Here is a 19,495-nt window from a genome sequence, read left to right as displayed (position 1 = left end):
AGTGAACTGTATTAGTGGACTAACGTAGGGAATCGTGATTGAGGTTTTAGGGGGCGATTTCAGATTCAGCCCCGGTGTATTTCAGTCCTTCAGTTCATTAAGTTCTTTGTCTGGTATTGTTTGTGCCTTGCACTCAGTTTCGTCACTGTTTAACTGTTACTCTCCCTGAGTTTGTTTTGTTTAATAAATATTCACTTTGATTTTAAACCCTGATCGTATTCATCTTCACTAGACTTTAATAAAATGTTATAAGTAGATTGTATTTAAAAATGAACTTGACTTCTAAATAAAATGTGGTTTGATCAACCTTTGTGTTTAAAACAGAGTTTGTCCTTGGTATACTTGCGAGTCTCTTGGTGATATTCCCACAGTTCTCATGGATTTAATCTGTCCGAGTTTTTTTCCATCTCTTCATGTAATCTCAGATGGACTCGATGCCGGTGAGATCAAATATCTCTATGTGAATCGTACAATCTTTTGACAGACTCCTTGTCAGTGTTGTTGTCATTTCCTAAAACAATGGGTGCTTCCACACTAGCACTTTGGTACTTTCCAAATTTCAGGAAATTATCCAGGGGTGCGTTTCCCATACAACTACGTAACTCGCTGCTTCACTACCATAGTATGCTGCATCATTGGAGAAATCAACTAGTCACGACTGTTTCCAGAAACCATGTTGTCGCAAATTGGTCGTTCAACCACGTTGGTTTATGACGTCACCCACGTGGTGGAGTAATAACTCCTTTTAATGAAACTGTTTGAGATCGAATTAACGCTAGATGTTTTGCTATAAATGACAGACATAGCATCTGAGGACTATTTCTCATTTATCTCAGTTATTTCCAGATTCAACCATAGGCTCGTTCTTACGTAGTAGAGCACGTTCGCACATGCGCACTCTTCAAAAAACAACGCTTTAAATCTCTTGACAAACTAAAAGTCGTAAATTACGTTTGTATGTATTCTAAATAAAAGACACAGATTGTTCTGAATGTCAGCTTGCTTATTTGGCTCAAGATAAGGATGTATTATTTATTGAGTCCAAATATCATGCAAACAAGAAACTCTGCTTCTAACCGGTCGAGAGCTGTCGTTCCAACCTCACAAGTTTGCAATGGTTTTGGGAAACACAGACTCGTTGAACTATGCTGATAACGACGGAACTTGCGAACATAGTCGGCTAACGATGCTTTTGGGAAACGCACCCCAGTTCGACGTCAGAGTTTGGTTCCTATGATGTGAACGCTGTTTTCCGAACTCGAGGGCGCACCCATTTACCGTACCGAAGTCTGCATAAAGAGCAATCGAACTCTGGTTTGGACAAGGGCATTGAACTAAGGGCCAGATTTACTAAACAGGGCAAATTAGCGTGAGAGCGCAATTCCAAAAAAGCGTCGATAGGAGTGGAAAGTTCTGCGCGTAATCTACTGACGACGCGTTAATTAAAGAACACAGATGCAGCTGGATAATTTCCATAATGACCAATGCAATCTCCCAAGATCAGCGCAAATTAGCGTCTGGTTTAAGACATGTTTTTTTTTGGTCGTTAGATAATGGCGCAAATACCAGTAAACTGACATAGTACATCACCTTGCATGATTAATTTAAAAACTGTCCTGTTTGCGTCTGAAAGGGAAACTACAAATGCATATGCAATAAGGCAAGGCGCAAAAAAAATAAAAAAATCGGCTACGCCTTTTCAGTGCAAGTTTTTCATTGCGGAATCCTGACAGTCATTTTTATAACGCCAAAAGAAAGTTTGCGCGGGCGCAAGATGTTAGTTAAGCTGTTCCTTGATGTGTTCGGTTTGTTTGGGTAATTTGAGGGCCGTTTTCCTAACTCAAGTGCGCACTCGCAAACTGTACCCGAGTCCACAAAAAGAGCAGCCGAACACTGGTTCGGACCAGGCCTTCGAACCAAGTGTGAAAGCATCCTTAAACTAAAAATGACTAATTGAAATAAAGCTGAAAGAAAATAAAATGAAAAATGTTAAATGAAAAAAATTATAATAATGAAAATTTGAAATATTGTCTTAACAACTAACTTAAAATAAGTTGAAGTTAAAACTAAAACTGCAATAAAAATAGCTCAATATAAATATTTTAAAAAACAAAAGCCAATACAAATAAAATGACAAAAGCACAGCACAATGACTAAAACTAAAATTCAATTGAAAATATGTATACAAAAATATCAATGGATTTTTACAACAAATGGCAAAAGGACTGTTTGGAAATGTAAACTGAGATGTCCTACTGGTAGACAATAATAAACATCTTAAAATCATCTAAGACTTTGCACAGTATTATGTTGTACATCCCAGCAGTAATTCATCATGGCCTAAGCCAGTGATTTTTTCAGCAGGGAGCAGTAATCCAGACATGCATAAGCCACCTTGTCTGGTGTGTGAATTGTGCATCTCTCTCTCTCTCTCTCTCTCTCTCTCTCTCTCTCTCTCTCTCTCTCTCTCTCTCTCTCTCTCTCTCTCTCTCTCTCTCTGTGTGTGTGTGTGTTTAGCCACCAAATTCTTGTGTCTGTACCCACTGTGAAAGACAAAATCATCACAGATGGCAAATGACAAAGCATAATCAAACAAAACAACAACAAGAAAAAAAAAAAAAAAAAGGTTTTCCTCTGGGCGAAAGCAATCAACCATCACCTAGTAATTATTTGATCACGAATAAGTCAGGTAGCCCTGGCAGTGTTGTTTCAACAGAGGGAATATGGCAGACACACTCCGTCGATCCGCCCTGTTTTATGTGTAATGTACTATTACAGCTTCTTCTGGCAAATATCCCCGAGAGCGTGTGATAGTGTCTCGCAGTTTTTAATTAATGCGTAAGCCTGGCGATGTTAATTAAAACCAGACTGATCATTACCCACCCGGAAAGATCTTACGGACGCTCATGCTGCCGGCCAACAAACGCCGACACAACTGAGGAGATACGATACTATAATCTTTCAGTTCAGATGCAATCTTTAGTGGGTTTAAAAAAGTTTTTCAATTGGGGATTTTTAGGTAAATAGCTGCATACTCAGTTTATCTTCGCTTTGTTCAATACATTCATTGGACCTCATTGGTTCTCATGCTTGAGCTTTGCGTTACCAACTTTGAATGTTCTCTGTATTTTTGCCCCAATCTATTTTTATATGCGCATAAAAGCCTAAGTTAAATCTGTTCATCATATAAAGCGACTGTGTCTCTTCAGAAAACTAGGATTAAACCGTTTGATTTATAAGGATTACTTTTACAATCTATTTATGAAACTTGCGAAGCATCAGATTTTAGACTTTCAATGGAGAGACAGAAATCAAAGAAATCTCATATTTTGAATAATTATCTTCATTGTGTTCTAAAGATGAACGCAAGCCTTAAGGCCCGTTCACACCAACAATGATAACTATAAAGAAACAATACAAAGCAATACAAATTGTATTTCTATAGCACAATTAAAACAACTGCCATTGACCAAAGAGCTTTCCCGCATAATTAATACAACATGAGAAATTACATAAAGTCACACAAACAAAATTAAAACCTGTTAACTCTAATCAGTAATCAGATATGACTTCAAACTAGACGTAAAAGTATTCACAGATATTTAATGTGCTTTGGAAGAGGGTTCCATAAGCGTGGATCAGCCACAGAGAAGGCCCTATCACCCTTTGATTTTAATCTAGTTTTAGATCAACAATATACAGTATTTTGGGGCAATACCATGCAACGTCAACAGAACCTTAAAATAAAATAGGCCCTAGTATAGAACCCTGTGGCACACCACTATGTAATTTAGCTGATGTAGAAGACAAATTTCCAATGCAGACCAAAGATTATACTTGTTATAATCTTATACTTATCTTATCTTATACTTATATAAAGACTATAGCGCTAACTATATTAGCATCCACATAATATCGTTCTGTTTATCATACGTGCATGCTGCCACTTTAAATGCTCAAGGCGAGACACGGCAGGCAAAAACATCTGTTTTTTTTCACTGGTCAATTTTGAGATTTTGGGCTATTTGTCTTCAATAACATGTCTTCTTTCAGACTTGGGCTGAAAACAAGTCCAAAAAACACATTTAGGTCTTTATTTTACTACACTTTGTCTGTTTGCGTGTGTAGATATCGCCTAAATTCATCAAAAGTTGGCGTTCCAATCATCACGCTGCTCCGCGATCGCTGTCTGCTCCCTGTCATCACATTCACCGTTAGAAAGCTTTCTCTCTCCTTTACAATGTTGTCGGATCCAGGTCATTTCCTGTTTATCAGCAACCAATCATGAAAGTAAAATGGGCGATTTAACTCAAAATGCTGATCTCATTGGCTGATGCCAATTTCTGACAACGTGATTCGTTCAGAATCATCACGTGACGCGCTCTGACATTTCATACTATTTGTATCTATAAGTGTTGTCATGTTTTGGCTGTTATGATCAGTGATGGATGAAGCAATAATGAGTTTTGGATGTTAAACAGTGTGATACATCGATTTTACTTGGACCTAAAGCATATTTTGTCTGTAATTCATGGCTTTCAATATAAATGAATGGAATTTTGCCATAAAAATCTTCTCACACTCCTAGTGACGATTTTCCACTTCTGTAGCACCTACATACACCAAACTTTACAGTCGTATTCCTAAAAATATTGTGAAGGTTTGTCCAGAGGGATTTGTTGATATATCATTCTTGGCCTGATTTAGATTACATTTTATGCCTAAAAATAGGGCGGAAATAAATTTTGTAAGGCTATTGGCAGTATTTTCTGATTTACAGGGTAACAAAAGGAGATATTCACAATCCTCCCAGGTAATGTCTTTTCATTGAATATGTCAACAAAATGCTAAAATTATTTTGAACCTTGTTTTTTTCAATGGTCAGATTCGTCACTTCAAAATATATGCAAATTAGCGCATATTTTAATTAGATATAGCCTGATTAGCACATTTAAACATAAAATTACAGAAAACTTGCAATAAATGTTTTTCCCCTATTCATGTGAGTAATCAACTGGTAAAGTTTCATGGTGATATTTGTAAGTTAACATTTGTACCCTATTCACCTGTAGTGTCTCGCCTTAAATGGATTCTGATTGGCTGTCAATGTTTGTAATGTTCATCAGCTGAAAAAAAATAATTCTAAAAGTGATTTCAACTATATAATTTCCCAATTTCTCCTATATTGATAGTTATCGTCCTTGGGAGTGAACAGGCCTTTATGGGTTTGGAACAACATGAGGGTGAGTAAATGATTTCTATTTTTAACATACTTTTTAAAAATATTTTACACTAAAAAATGCTTGGGTCAAATATGGACAAACCCAACCGTTGGGTTAAAAATTAAATAAAACAATCTAACCCAACAGCTTGGTTTGTCCATAGTTTACCCAGATTTGGGTTAAACAACCCTGTATTTAGAGTGTATAAAGACTGCAACGACATGAACTATAAATCTGGTTCAACATTCAACAGCAGAACCACATGGTTTTGTTGAAACACAAAAGGCTTAGTCCACGCCTCTCTTAAGTATACTTGGAATGAAAGTATGTTGGGAACTTTCTGAAAAAACTGGTTCTCTGTTGCAAATGCATTCATGTAAAATGAAAGACTGCAGTATCACTTACTTCATAGGTTTGAACAGGGCTTGCCCGTAGTTCTGGAATGACATGATGAGCTTCAGCTGAGTGCCGCCTGACTTCATAGCTGTAAAAAGAACATAATTATTGTAACACCAGCCGACCAGCTTTCTAAAAACAAGACAATATGAACACACACCCACACACTAACACAACCTTCTCTTCCAGCATTCGTGCTAAATAGCTTTCGCTCTAACTCACACAATGTATTAGCTGCAATGTTTTGGGAGTCAGTTTTGTAAACAGCAGTGGTGATTTCTTAGTGCGTTTCTTCAGGCTGTCAGCAAATCTCGTGATGAACACATGCAGATTCACAAGACTAAGCAACCATCTGCTGTTTGTGAGAGTCAAAGAGTTGAAACATTTGAAATATGTGAGATATTTGTAATATGACGATCGCACGTTGTGCATAAACGACATTCATTTAATTAAAAGTATTGTAGCCGACTAAAACTAAAACACTCAAAGCATTAAAAAAAGCATTTACGGTAATTGAAACAAAATGAACATTAACTAAAATAAAAATATAAAAACACACTTTTATCTCAGCTAGTTTTAATTTCTCATTTTAATTTATTTGAACTTGTATAAAATAACTAAAACTGAAAAAAAATCAACACATAACATACAGACAATAAACAATTTACTAAAAATTACAAAACACAGCAAAATAACTGAAATCAACATAAAAAATAAAAATAGCAAACTACTTCAAAATATAATAACAACTATAATAGCATATAAAATAACACTGAAACTAAAACAATAAAAGATTCATACATGCATTGCAGTAAAATGACGAACATGTTTTTAAAATTTCTACATTACATTTTATTTGGACATAAATTGGGTGGGAATAAAGTAAAACATTTTGATACAACCCATGAAAAAAAAAAAAATATATATATACACACAAATATCATTACATTACTTTTGTGGTATACATGTTTTTCAGAATTTCGGAGAGCATTTTAAACTATTTGAAGTCCCTCGCAAGTGCGCACAAGTGGTGTTGCGTGTACGTAGGCCTTCGGCAGCTTAACTTAGTCACAACAAATCATATTTACTACAAAGCGAATAATCCCCCAAAATTACACCATACTGTCTAGAGAGTGAAGTCATGTTTCTCGTGTCAGTGCCTGTCTCACATTTTCTTTTTAAGTGTAGTTCTGGAAGTCCTAAAACGATGAGAGAAGTCAGAAAACGGACCTCAGATCAGCAGAACACATGTTTTGTCAGGCTGATTAATGAGATTGGACAGCAAAGATGGCTGATGCAGCTTTACGTTGAGTAATCCAAAAAAGAAATCTGTATCATATTTCCCCAGAGAGCACCTGTGCAATTCTGCAGCAGTAAAGTCTTATTGAACTCATTAGTTAAGCAGAGACACGTCAGTTGGAACAAAGCCATAATGCCGTAGCTCTTGGTGTTATCAACAAGTGTATCTAGGTCTACACATACACAAACAAGTATTGTTTAACTGCACATCTTTTGATTTGCTTCAATCCCCAGAGAACTGCTCTATTTATTTGATTAAATGCACCCTGAATGTTTCCAGCAACACTATTTTAGTATAATTTTTGGAAAGCGCTGCAATCACTGCGGAGTATTTCACCAAGTGCTGAATTTATAACCTTAATTAATCCTAATATGACTAAAATTACCTCCAGCAAGGTGCTATTTGTTCCAGAGGCTGCATTGAGCCGCAGTGTAAAAAGTGAACAAAGGCAATTCTCACCGTATAGAGATCATTTTTTAAAATGTTAAATACATTCTCCTATCCCTGCTTATGCAGATAACTATAATTAAGCCATTTGTAAGTTTGAGAAAAGTGTGAACTCAAATATTCTCTGCAACACTAAAAATGCAATTGAAGTATATGTCAAATCTGAAAAGTATTTTAAAAAAAAAGTTTTTACTAAAATAATTAGTATAAAATATAAAAATTTAACGTTAACGTACATTTTAAATTATATTTAAATGTAATATATTTAAATGTATAAATTGCAACTTCAATAAAAAATGTGTAATTACAAAGATATTAATTTTCAGTTTACCATAAATGCTTGTCAGTACACTCAGCAGTACATTTGAACCATGTTTCAAAGACAATAGAAGTAATTATGGAATTGCATAAAAAGGTGTACTTAACCACTACTTATTTGGGTTGGAAAAAAAATAACCATTTTTAAGCTCAACTGATTGCATTTATGAATGAATGAATGAAACCTTTATTGCCCCGAGGGGAATTTGTTTTACACTCATGGGAGCCACAATAAACATAAACACAACAAACATAGAATAAAACAACAACAATAACACAGCAAATAGTGACATAGAATTATCAATTCAACAACTTAAGGAATCAATAGATAGATATATAGCTATTCAATAATACGCATCTAAAATTTTCAACAGCTTAAAGGAATCAATAAATAGATATATTCAATATTCAATAATACACATTTAAAATATATCTACACTCTAAAAAATGCTGGGTTGTTTCAACCCAATTTTGGGTAAAATATGGACAAACCCAAACGTTGGGTTAAAAATGTAATTTAAAAATTCAACCCAACGGCCGGGTTTGTCCATATTTTACCAAAAATTGGGTTGAAACAACCCAGCATTTTTAATAGTGTATGTGCCCATAGATGATCCATTTAATAATTGAATGCTCCTCGACACAAATGATGTAATATGTCGTTTAGTTTTTGTTCGGGGCATTCTAAATCTACATCCAGAGGGGAGGAGGGAAAATTCCTGTTGGGTTTCAAAATTTAAACCAGGTTTAAATCATGGGTTTGTCCATATTTGACCCAGACATGGAGTTGAAACAGCCCATCATTTTTAGTGTATAATACATTTTTTATTTAATTGCAAATAACATGTAATTAAGTATCTAAAGACATTACATTCAGTGCACACTTAAGTATATTATTTTAAAGCATATTATTTCTGTAATAAGTACTCTTTTTAAAAGTATGCTAAAGTGGTGACAGTCACAGTAGAAATGATACACTGACTTCACCATCAATGAGCAATTTTTAATAACCCTTAAAATGGCTTTAGTTGGTGTCAGTTTTTTTTTCTCTCAAATAAATCCACTTCATTTAGATGTTACCACATGAAGCAAATTTGCAAGGTTTGTAGTTATAATTTCTTAAGTTAGTTTTTATAAGAGCATCACATTTACGCATTTGGCAGACGCTTTTTTTCCAAAGCAACTTACATTGCATTTCAAGGTACACATTTACATTCTTATAAGTTCTTGCTTTCCCTGGGAATCCTTGGCGTTGAAAGCACCAACGCTCTACTGTTTGAGCTACATGAAAGCCTACGGGAAAGTCATCTGCATCACAATACAGATGTCTCAGACTGACGTGCCCAGGGCTGGAAAAAAAAAAAGTCATGTAAGATCTTCAGGTGGACTTTTAGACTAATGGAAGAAGAGAAGTTGTCAATCGCACTCTCTCTAGGGAATGAAAGGAAGTGTGGATGCCGCTTCTGCCATCATTCTGCCTACAGAAATAGCCCTGATGTTCACTAGTCATCTCAAGTGCCTGAGTGCATACACATAAACATGTCTATGTGGATCATTCTGTATACCTCACAACCTTCTAAATAAAAGGCACTTTCCATGAACAGGTGACAAAATAGGGTCTGAAACTCTTAAAAAATGTAGTATTTCCCCCTCTTTTTCAGTAAATGAAGAGTGAAAGGACATGCTTAACCTTCAAAAATGTCAACCTCAGGAGGTCAGACTAAATCAGGGGTAAGCAACATCGGTCCTGGAGGGCCACTGTCCTCCAGAGTTTAGCTTCAACCCTAATCAAAGGTGAGTTTTGGAGCTCAACTCTGCAGGACAGCGGCTCTCCAGGACCGACGTTGCCTACCCTGGACTAAATAAATGGCAGTTTTAAATTTGATTTAAGATATCAGAGACCTTGTTACCAAAATGTTAGTCTCACGTAGCCAGACCCTCAGACAGACGGCAGAAGGTCTGGATTACATAGCGGCTTTCATTGGCCAAGGACCGCCCAAGAGAACGTCTGACTGACATCTAAAGCAACCAATCACAGGTCGTTTTGTTCACCATCATGTTTAGGGGCGGGAAAGTCGATGTCCCCACAATAACAGACCGGCATGCAACCAATACATAATTCATTCAAAAACAATGTGCAAATTTTACTGTGACAATAGCACATCAGTCTCCAAATATTTTGAAAATCCAGTGCTTAGTTGATCCTGAGTAGTGCTCATTGTCACAGTTTTAAACACGATGGCTTTCTTCTTCAATGAGGGGGTTTGGCATCACGTCATTCTTGTTTCCAGGCAGACTGTTAAAGAACGCGAAACACGCGTCTCACGGAAATCCTTTACAATTTAACCAATCGGATGACAACTTTGAAAATCCTGAAGTGTGCCTTGTGCATCAGTAAGTATGCATCAATACTCACACCACAACCAAATACACAAACATGCTGCAAATACTCACAATACATTCAAATAGACAAATACGCTGCAAATACTCACAGCGCAACCAAATACAGAAACGTGCTGCAAATATAGAAACACAAATGAAATCGCTTATTCTTCAATGACTACTCATCAGTGGTGTTGTCGATGACCTGAAAAGTTAGTTTTTTGTTCATTTTAACATCCTGATCGTATGTGCGTTGTAAGTTTTGTCAGCGTGTTTCTGTATTGGTTGTGTTGTGAGTATTTGCAGCACATTTCTGTATTTGGTTGCATTGTGAATATTTGCAGTGTATCTGTGTATTTGATTGTATTGTGAGTATTTGCAGTGTGTTTCTGTATTTGGTTGTATTGTGAGTATTTGCAGCGTGTTTCTGTATTTGGTTGCGTTGTGAGTATTTGCAGTGTGTTTCTGTATTTGATTGTATTGTGAGTATTTGCAGTGTGTTTCTGTATTTGGTTGCGTTGTAAGTATTTGCAGTGTGTTTCTGTATTTGGTTGCGTTGTGAGTATTTGCAGTGTGTTTCTGTATTTGGTTGTGTTGTGAGTATTTGCAGTGTGTTTCTGTATTTGGTTGCGTTGTAAGTATTTGCAGTGTGTTTCTGTATTTGGTTGCGTTGTGAGTATTTGCAGTGTGTTTCTGTATTTGGTTGTGTTGTGAGTATTTGCAGTGTGTTTCTGTATTTGGTTGCGTTGTGAGTATTTGCAGCGTATTTGTGTATTTTATTGTATTGTGAGTATTTGCAGTGTGTTTCTGTATTTGGTTGCGCTGTGAGTATTTGCAGTGTGTTTCTGTATTTGGTTGCGTTGTGAGTTTTTGCAGCGTGTTTCTGTATTTGGTTGCGTTGTGAGTATTTGCAGTGCGTTTCTGTATTTGGTTGCATTGCGAGTTTTTGCAGCGTGTTTCTGTATTTGGTTGCGTTGTGAGTTTTTGCAGTGTGTTTCTGTATTTGGTTGTGCTGTGAGTATTTGCAGTGTGTTTCTGTATTTGGTTGCGTTGTGAGTATTTGCAGTGTGTTTCTGTATTTGGTTGTGCTGTGAGTATTTGCAGTGTGTTTCTGTATTTGGTTGCGTTGTGAGTATTTGTAGTGTGTTTCTGTATTTGGTTGTGTTGTGAGTATTTGCAGCGTATTTGTGTATTTTATTGTATTGTGAGTATTTGCAGTGTGTTTCTGTATTTGGTTGTGCTGTGAGTATTTGCAGTATGTTTCTGTATTTGGTTGCGTTGTGAGTATTTGCAGTGTGTTTCTGTATTTGGTTGCGTTGTGAGTATTTGCAGTGTGTTTCTGTATTTGGTTGCATTGTGAGTTTTTGCAGCGTGTTTCTGTATTTGGTTGCGCTGTGAGTATTTGCAGTGTGTTTCTGTATTTGGTTGCGCTGTGAGTATTTGCAGTGTGTTTCTGTATTTGGTTGCGCTGTGAGTATTTGCAGTGTGTTTCTGTATTTGGTTGCGTTGTGAGTATTTGCAGTGTTTCTGTATTTGGTTGCGCTGTGAGTATTTGCAGTGTGTTTCTGTATTTGGTTGCGCTGTGAGTATTTGCAGTGTGTTTCTGTATTTGGTTGCGTTGTGAGTTTTTGCAGTGTGTTTCTGTATTCGGTTGCGTTGTGAGTTTTTGCAGCGTGTTTCTGTATTTGGTTGCTTTGTGAATATTTGAAGTGTGTTTCTGTATTTGGTTGCATTGTGAGTATTTAAAACTACCAATTGGTAACAGGGTTAGAGATTTAACCTAAATACAGTAAATACTGTAAGCAGGAGGTTTGTAGTTTACTATTAAATTCAATTAATCTGTTTAACCTTTCCAGCTTATCTTTCAATCTTTCAAAGCGCAGTTATGGAAATACGTTCAAGACACATCTGGCCAACGAGTGATGTGGGTGTTGTCACGTAACTGCATTTTGGTTCGTTTCATCAACTCATCAACTGATTCGGACCAGAGCAATCAGTGTGGTGCGAAAAGGAACCAAAACGCCTGAAAAATGCTACAAAGTATAATTTTTCGCCCTTGGTCCAGACCAAATTAACCGATTTACAGTTGTGAAGGCACCCCGAGACCCATCTTTTCAGGGGTCTCAGTCCACTTGTTTGGTGCACACCAGGGTTCAGATGGCAGCGTTCACACTTATTATAATGAACCGCGCTAACAGAGCAATCACACCATTTTAATTGAACCAAACCAACCTGCCAGGTGTGAACAAACCCTTAGCCTCCAAAATTCATTGTAATTCAACCAAAATGACAGAGCAAGTTGGCTCATTTCATTCCTATAATGGCTCTAATAAATGGCTGTCCCATTAAACAGGAGCAGGTCCTGTACCTGTACCTACCTACACTGGTGATCCTCTGGGAGACCAGGTCCTTCAACAGGGCCCCTATGACAGGAGTGTGTCTGGAATACAGCTCGTATCGGTTGATCCCGATGTGGAAGCGGAGCCAGTTGGGATATGACTCAGCAGAGGCCTCCCCTGCCGGACTGTACTCGTCGTTCACGTTTCCCTCGTTATGCCTGTTGATAAAGGACAGAGGAGGACATTGGTCACTACCAGCACACTACCAACCCAGCGTATTACATTAAGACAAACTCAAAATTAGATGAAAGCCATGCAACTTTGTGAGTGTAAATGTGTAAAATATTATACAGTTACAGTCACACACAATCAGGACTTTGATTCGTTTTTTTATATTATTACTAGGCCCAGGTGGAATCTGGGCTCAGTAATAACACAAAATACACTCCTTGTGAAAAAGAAGTACACTTTAGCATACTTTTAAAAAAGTGTACTTATCATGGGAAAAAAATATATACTTAAGTGTGAATGTTTTTAGACATTTAAATGTGACATCAAATAGCAACCTACAGTTCAAATTACAGTAAAATCAAGTACTTTGAATGTCCTTTAGCATGTTAGTCAACACATCAAAATAAGTGAACTTTTAAAGCATGACAAAAGATTATAAAAACATCAAGTTAAAATGCACTTTAAAGTAAAACTTTCACTTTGACATTACAAAGTGCACTTTTTCAAGGTCCGAACCAAAGTTCATGTTTTGATACATTTTATACATTCGGTAAGTTTTGGTTTGGTTTCACATTGCAATTGACCATTCGCAAAGACCCGCCCCCCTTAGTTACTGTCGCTATGTCCGACAAGCTACGCCTCTCTCACGCCACACCATGTTCTCACGCACTGAAAAATACATCATGGAGCAGAGAGGACACTGACAACACGCTGAGAGACAGGACAGACCAGGTTACTTTTCGGTTACTTTTGATCTTAAACGTATTAAAAATAGTCTCACTTTGAATTTTGGTCATTTTTAAAAAGAAATAAAACAATAAATACCGTTTTGTGGTTCTTTAATATGTCTGTCAGATCGCTGTACAGCTCAGTTAAAGCTGTTTGTGAACCGATCATCTCTTCCTTCTAGTTCATTTATAGCATCAAATAAACATGAATGAACATAAGAAGGAATGTTGTTTTAACCGCGGAAAGGCGTCAGTACACTCCGTTTTTCAAGTTCAAATCCTCCAATGTTAATCTACTAATCTCCTGACTGCTTTGTCCGACAAAATGGCGGATGGCGAAGTATGATTGGTCAGATCACCTGTCAATCAAGCTCCCTGCGAAGGGTCAATTATGCGAACGCACTAAAGAACTTTACGTGACATACTTGCGTCCTGTCGTCATCATCTATGTGGGCTGCATCTTGACATTGATTGGTTTGTAAAACGGAAGTGCATCTGACGTCAACGTGTTGTCAAATCGGCGGGTAACTTTGACAACAATGAATGAACAGACGCATATCGTTGCCACTATACTGTTATTATTACGGCATTACTTCCTGCAGCACCAAACTATATGCGAGGCTAGTTAAAATTCGCCAAATGAATGTCCTTGTCGTGCGAACATTTTATCGTGCCGGGAGCCGGCAGGAAAGGAGGAGAAGACGGCAAGCGTTTTTTTCCAGTTGATTTGTTATGTCGTCAGACCATATTTCAATTAAAAACCTTGTCTCCTCCTTTCCCCATGTGCTCCCACGGCTCATTTTTCCTGCTATCTTTGTCTCGGCTATACGCGGGAACCACCGGAACTTCCTGTAAATGGTCTGAAAGTCAGAACCATATACAGAAAATGCTTTCACACTAGAAACGAACCAAACCTGTGTTCAGTTTGATCTGGACCGAGACTAACTCTTTTAATCGGACCAAATTTCGTCTGTTTGGTCCGGACCGTGGTCCGGGGGAGGTTTCACACCTGTAATTTTGGTTCGGATCAAACTGAAAAGTCAGAAAATCCGGACCAAGCCTCTATCTTTGTAGAGTAGGCTACGTGAAAAACGCAATGGAAGAACTTTTCTGTTTTTAGTACACTCAAAAAAATAAATTGTTGAATGAACATGATTTAATCGTATCACCCATTATGCATCTAAGCAAGATTTGAATATTTTATTTGAACACAATATTGGTTTGTAAATTGAACATGATTGTAATATGTCAATACAACTTCTTTGCAACTAATTGAATCAACATGTTTGTATTGTGTTAGACTAATCAAATGTATTCTCATTCACTCAAAGCACAGGAAAGCAGAATCACCAAAGGAGAAAATCAAATTTTTAAGTCACCATTATGGAGATCAGTGTGTGTTTTAGTTGGGCTCTTCACCCTTAAATTATTGACTTTAAGTTTTGTTTGGCTGCTGTACATAAGTTATAACAGCCAGATGAACAAATAGGAACGGTGATCTGATGGTGTTGGTTGTGTATTAACATAACCATAATTTCACAATCATTTAAACTGATTCACTGAACTCATATAGAGTCCATTTTATTTTAGGTTTATTTTATTAATTTTAGCTGCATAATATGTTTAGTCTTTTCAATGAAATTAAACGATCAAATCAATAAAAATAAAAAAATATATAAACACATTTCTTTTTTTAGGCACACACAGACATCAAGATTTAGCGTATGAATCTCAGCAATGGTGAGAAACAGATCACCTCTGATCATAAGCTCATTATTTATTCATGAAGCAATGCATGATGGGAGCTATGAATGAGTTTTGATTGGCTGCAACATGCTTTATAAATGTCACCATTGTTGAGTTTCATACACTGATTATTGATGTCTGTGTGTGCCTAAAAAAGAAACGTGTGTATAAATATATATATATATATTTTTTTATTGATTTGATTGTTTAAATTTCATTGAAAAGGCTAAACCTATTATGCAGCTAAAATTTATAAAATAAACCTAACTCATAAATTGGACTCTATATGATACAGGTTAAATGATTGTGAAATAATGGTTATGTTAATACACAACCAACATCATCAGATCACCGTTCCTATTTGTTCATCTGGCTGTTATAACTTATGTACAGCAGCCAAACAAAACTTAGTTAATAATTTAAGGGTGAAGAGCCCAACTAAAACACACACTGATCTCCATAATGGTGACTTAAAAATTTGATTTTCTCCTTTGGTGATTCTGCTTTCCTGTGCTTTGAGTGAATGAGAATACATTTGATTAGTCTAACACAATACAAACATGTTGATTCAACTAGTTGCAAATAAGTTGCATTGACATATTAAAATCATGTTCAATTTACAAATCAATATTGTGTTCAAATAAAATATTCAAATCTTGCTTAGATGCATAATGGGTGATACGATTAAATCATGTTCATTCAACAATTTATTTTTTTGAGTGTACATCGTTGTCATGTTAAACGTACCCTTAATCTGCAAGGGTTTTTGGTAGATTCCACGGGTGCTTCAAAAGTCAGCTTCAGTTGAGCTCAATCTACACTACATTTATCTGGAGAGAGCGGTGTAATTCAACTGTTTTACGTTTTATTTATTTATTTAAATTATATTAACATACTAGCTTCAATGAATCCCATTACTGAATTCAACCATTTAGTATACATTTTGATGACTGTGAAAGCTGTTTTAAAGCATTTAAATGAAGGTCATCATCATGCTTGAATGTGTTGGCTGGACTGACGCCACGCACAGAAAAATAGTGTGATGACAGTGAAATGACTGAATACATCAGCCGTACTTCATTTCCCCGAGGCCTCTGACCTCACAACAACACGCAACCAAAAAAAGACACGAGTTCTGTCTATTAAAAAAAATGTGTCCCATCAAAACATGAAAAGCAACATTAAACTGTAATGTGACAGCATCTGCATGACAAGCTGTCACATGCATTTTCAGTGATTAACAAACCACTGCCTTTAACTCAACTGTTCCTGTTTTGTTAATCTGGATGTGGATCAGTCAGGCATGGTTAAAAGGCATGTTTAGTTAACACAGCCGTAGTTAAAGGCAGCGAGAATCGGCTGAGATATATCCCTGGGGACGCCAGAGCTTGCCGGGTGAAGAACAAAAAGAGAGGACGCAGGAGCAAACAAAGGGCATGACACCAACAAAAAACCCTTCAGCTTAATGCATCTGACAGCTCTGAAGACAACAACACATCACACCGGAGGAACAGAGACGAGTCCTAGCAGCAAAGCTTTTAACACTCACAATGAGTCAGTATCAACTGGAAATTATAAAAGTATCACGTCTTTCCACAACATATGCGCTGTTATTTTTAGCTCAGATTCAAGAGATGTAGGCTACTTCCCCGTTTTTAATCGTTGCTTTCATTCTTGATTTCCATTGAGAATATGACTTTTTTATGATTGTTACTTAGACAAAATGAGAAAATTATGACCCCTGGCCCCAAGGTGTGATGCGAGAAACATTTCTTTGCTCTAGCCATTCTTGAAATACTAGTTTTGTTTAATTGGCTTTTTTTATTTATTACTATAAATCTTATAGTTGTGACAACTTTCCAGTCTCCATTAACATTTTAATTATGCATATAACTGGGACATAGAACATTGTTTCACATGTATAACTGCCTTTTTAAACTTGCACTTTCTATTCTTCTTTTCCCAATGCTAGCAATCCCTTTCAATGCTTTTCTTTATATCATCTCTTTAGAAGCAAGACTGGGGCAAGTTGTTACAATTTTTTGAATTTTCCTCAGGATAGGTTTATTATTGAAAGTCATTTTTGTTTACTGTATAAACATATTGTTTGGTCAACAAACAAATCGAACCATTTACCAGGCCAAGCCACTTTATATTGAGTGTCTTTAACGTTTCGATTAATCAATACACTTGTGTACATGTTTTTACACTACTTATTTTTTTTTAAATACCTGAAAATAATTACAGCTAAAATAAGTACACTGTTGACCTTCCCTTACACCTTAGCCCACTGCCCATTCCACCAAACATGTCACTAACCTTACCAGTATCCACGCCAATAAAAGTGTTTGCAATGCAACATCAACACAAGTGCATTGTACACACTGTAAAAAAAAAAATATATATTGTTGGTTCAACCAAGGTTGCCTTAAAATTTTAAGTTAATTTACAATAATATTGTTTTAGTTAATACAATAAAGGGGATTGGTTTAATCAACAGAAACTTAAAATATTATGTTATCTGAACCACATAAATTATCTTTTTGCTGATCAAGTTGATTTTACAAAAGAAAAAAAATTGTGATAACAAATCATGAAAATCATTTTTTACAGTGCTTTTTTTTTTTTTTACTGAAGTACAAGACACCAAATAGCTATACAGTGTGCCTTTTTTTAAATATATGAAATCTTCAAAGTAAAATAAGTCATATTCAACAGGATTCTTTTTCAGAATATTGACAACCTCCATGTGTGTTACAGTAGCCTAACTAGACCCCGTCCCGGGACGTAACAGCTCACCTTTAAACATATAGCCTAACATAACAATATTCGCCAGGTTTAAAGTAGCACTTGCCATTCTTGTTGTCCGGCAGCTTTGGGGTAGAACCTGATATCAGCGTTGAGGTTGAATAAGGTGTCATCTTCCGTGAGATGAGGCAGGTCAGTCCCATACAGCGGATTCTCATAGAGCGCCTTCAGTCTGGAGGAACCCTGGACAGCTCTCTGCTTCTGTCCGCTCGCTGTGTCTCTCATCAAACCTCTCTTCTCGGAGCCCAACTGCAGCTGTCTCACTCTCTTTTCAGACTCGCCTCTCTCGGTCACCTTCTCCCGCGAGTACGAAGTGAGATTGGAGTTGGGTTCATTGCTGAAATCCTGCAATAATCTCAAAGAGTGTTTGTTAGGCCAGCCGGGTTCGGCGGCGGCGGCTCTGGCGCGCTGCTTAGCCCAGGATCGAGGCTCCTCGCCCGGTGTGTGAGCGCAGGAGCAGCCGCCTCCTCCTCCGGCGCTGGAGCTCGAGCCCGCCGCGCGCTTCTCCAGCTTGGGTAACAGGTCTATCATGATGTGCATGGTGCAGGCGACCAGAAACACCATTAAAATCAGCACGCGAAATTTACGGAAAAGGATCATCTTTATAGGCTACCTAAAGCACTTGCCACAATATGATACAGCCAGGCTATAATAAAGGATATTGTGTGGTGTCCTTCTGTAATCCTCCTTATGATATGAGATCCATGTTCAAATAGGTGCACAAATCTTCTTCTGCATCCTGCTGTTTCCAGGTGTAGCCCATCAAGAAATATTTATTTTCGGCATATAGTTGATTTTGGTGAAGTCGCATCCTTACACCTTCAGTTCATCATGATAACGCGCATCTGTAAAAAAACATGTCCCGGTAAATAATGACAAAACACGAGGAAACCGCCGTTTGACTTCTCAAGAACCGCACAGACCTCGGATCGGCAGTCCCGTGTGTGGATTTCTTCAGTAGCCTATATGTGAAGAGGGAGATAAAGTGCATTAGTTCTTCATGGAGAGAAGTCAGTGACAGGTGTAGATGTATCAGTGCCCTGTGTGTTAAATATTGGGATCCTGCCTCTCCTCGTCACAGCATTCAGATTGGCTGAGTCCATGAGACTCAAGGAAGAGCGACTCAAAAAAAAGATATTCGGCTTGGACTGTCAGTGCAGTTCCTTTTCGTGAAGACAGAGGGCGCTGATGCGCATGAGACTCACGTTAACTGGTGATTTGTGGAGGTGAAACTAGCAACTGTTGTTGGTGGAAAAATCACATAATGCTTAATGTATCAGTAGATGCAAGGGAAATATATGAATCAAATGTCCTTCAAATTTCAAATAATTTTAATTTATCTCTTCAAGTAATCAGTAAACATTTAAATCATGGTGAATTCAGGACACTTTTTCTCCCCATGAGATGAGTGGGGAAAAGATTGTCCTGATTAACCCAAATACACCCTATTCACCCTTAAAAAACAAAACAAAAAAACAAAACAAAACAAAAAACGGTTTTGGAACGGCGCAAGGGTGAGTAGCCTATGATGGAAAAATAAAAAAAATTGTGTAACTATCCATTTAAGCATATAGTGTT

At 37.1% G+C, this 19,495-nt stretch overlaps 1 protein-coding gene across 1 annotated transcript in view; it reads right to left on the bottom strand.

The window, feature by feature from the left end:
- fam20ca (FAM20C golgi associated secretory pathway kinase a) overlaps positions 1 to 19,027 on the bottom strand; it is a 72,020-nt gene extending 52,993 nt beyond the window's left edge. Inside the window, exons 1-3 of the mRNA XM_079620809.1 lie at positions 17,964 to 19,027; positions 12,444 to 12,622; positions 5,628 to 5,706 (exon numbers count right to left, since the gene is read on the bottom strand). Coding sequence (XP_079476935.1) covers positions 5,628 to 5,706; positions 12,444 to 12,622; positions 17,964 to 18,517 — 812 coding nt within the window. The 5' untranslated portion in view covers positions 18,518 to 19,027. The remainder of the gene's footprint in view (positions 1 to 5,627; positions 5,707 to 12,443; positions 12,623 to 17,963) is intronic.
- Positions 19,028 to 19,495: the final 468 nt, after the last annotated feature.

The sequence above is a fragment of the Phoxinus phoxinus genome, assembly GCF_949152265.1.
Source record: "Phoxinus phoxinus genome assembly, chromosome: 1".
Lineage (NCBI taxonomy): Eukaryota > Metazoa > Chordata > Actinopteri > Cypriniformes > Leuciscidae > Phoxinus > Phoxinus phoxinus.
This window is presented reverse-complemented; position numbering and strand designations above follow the sequence as displayed.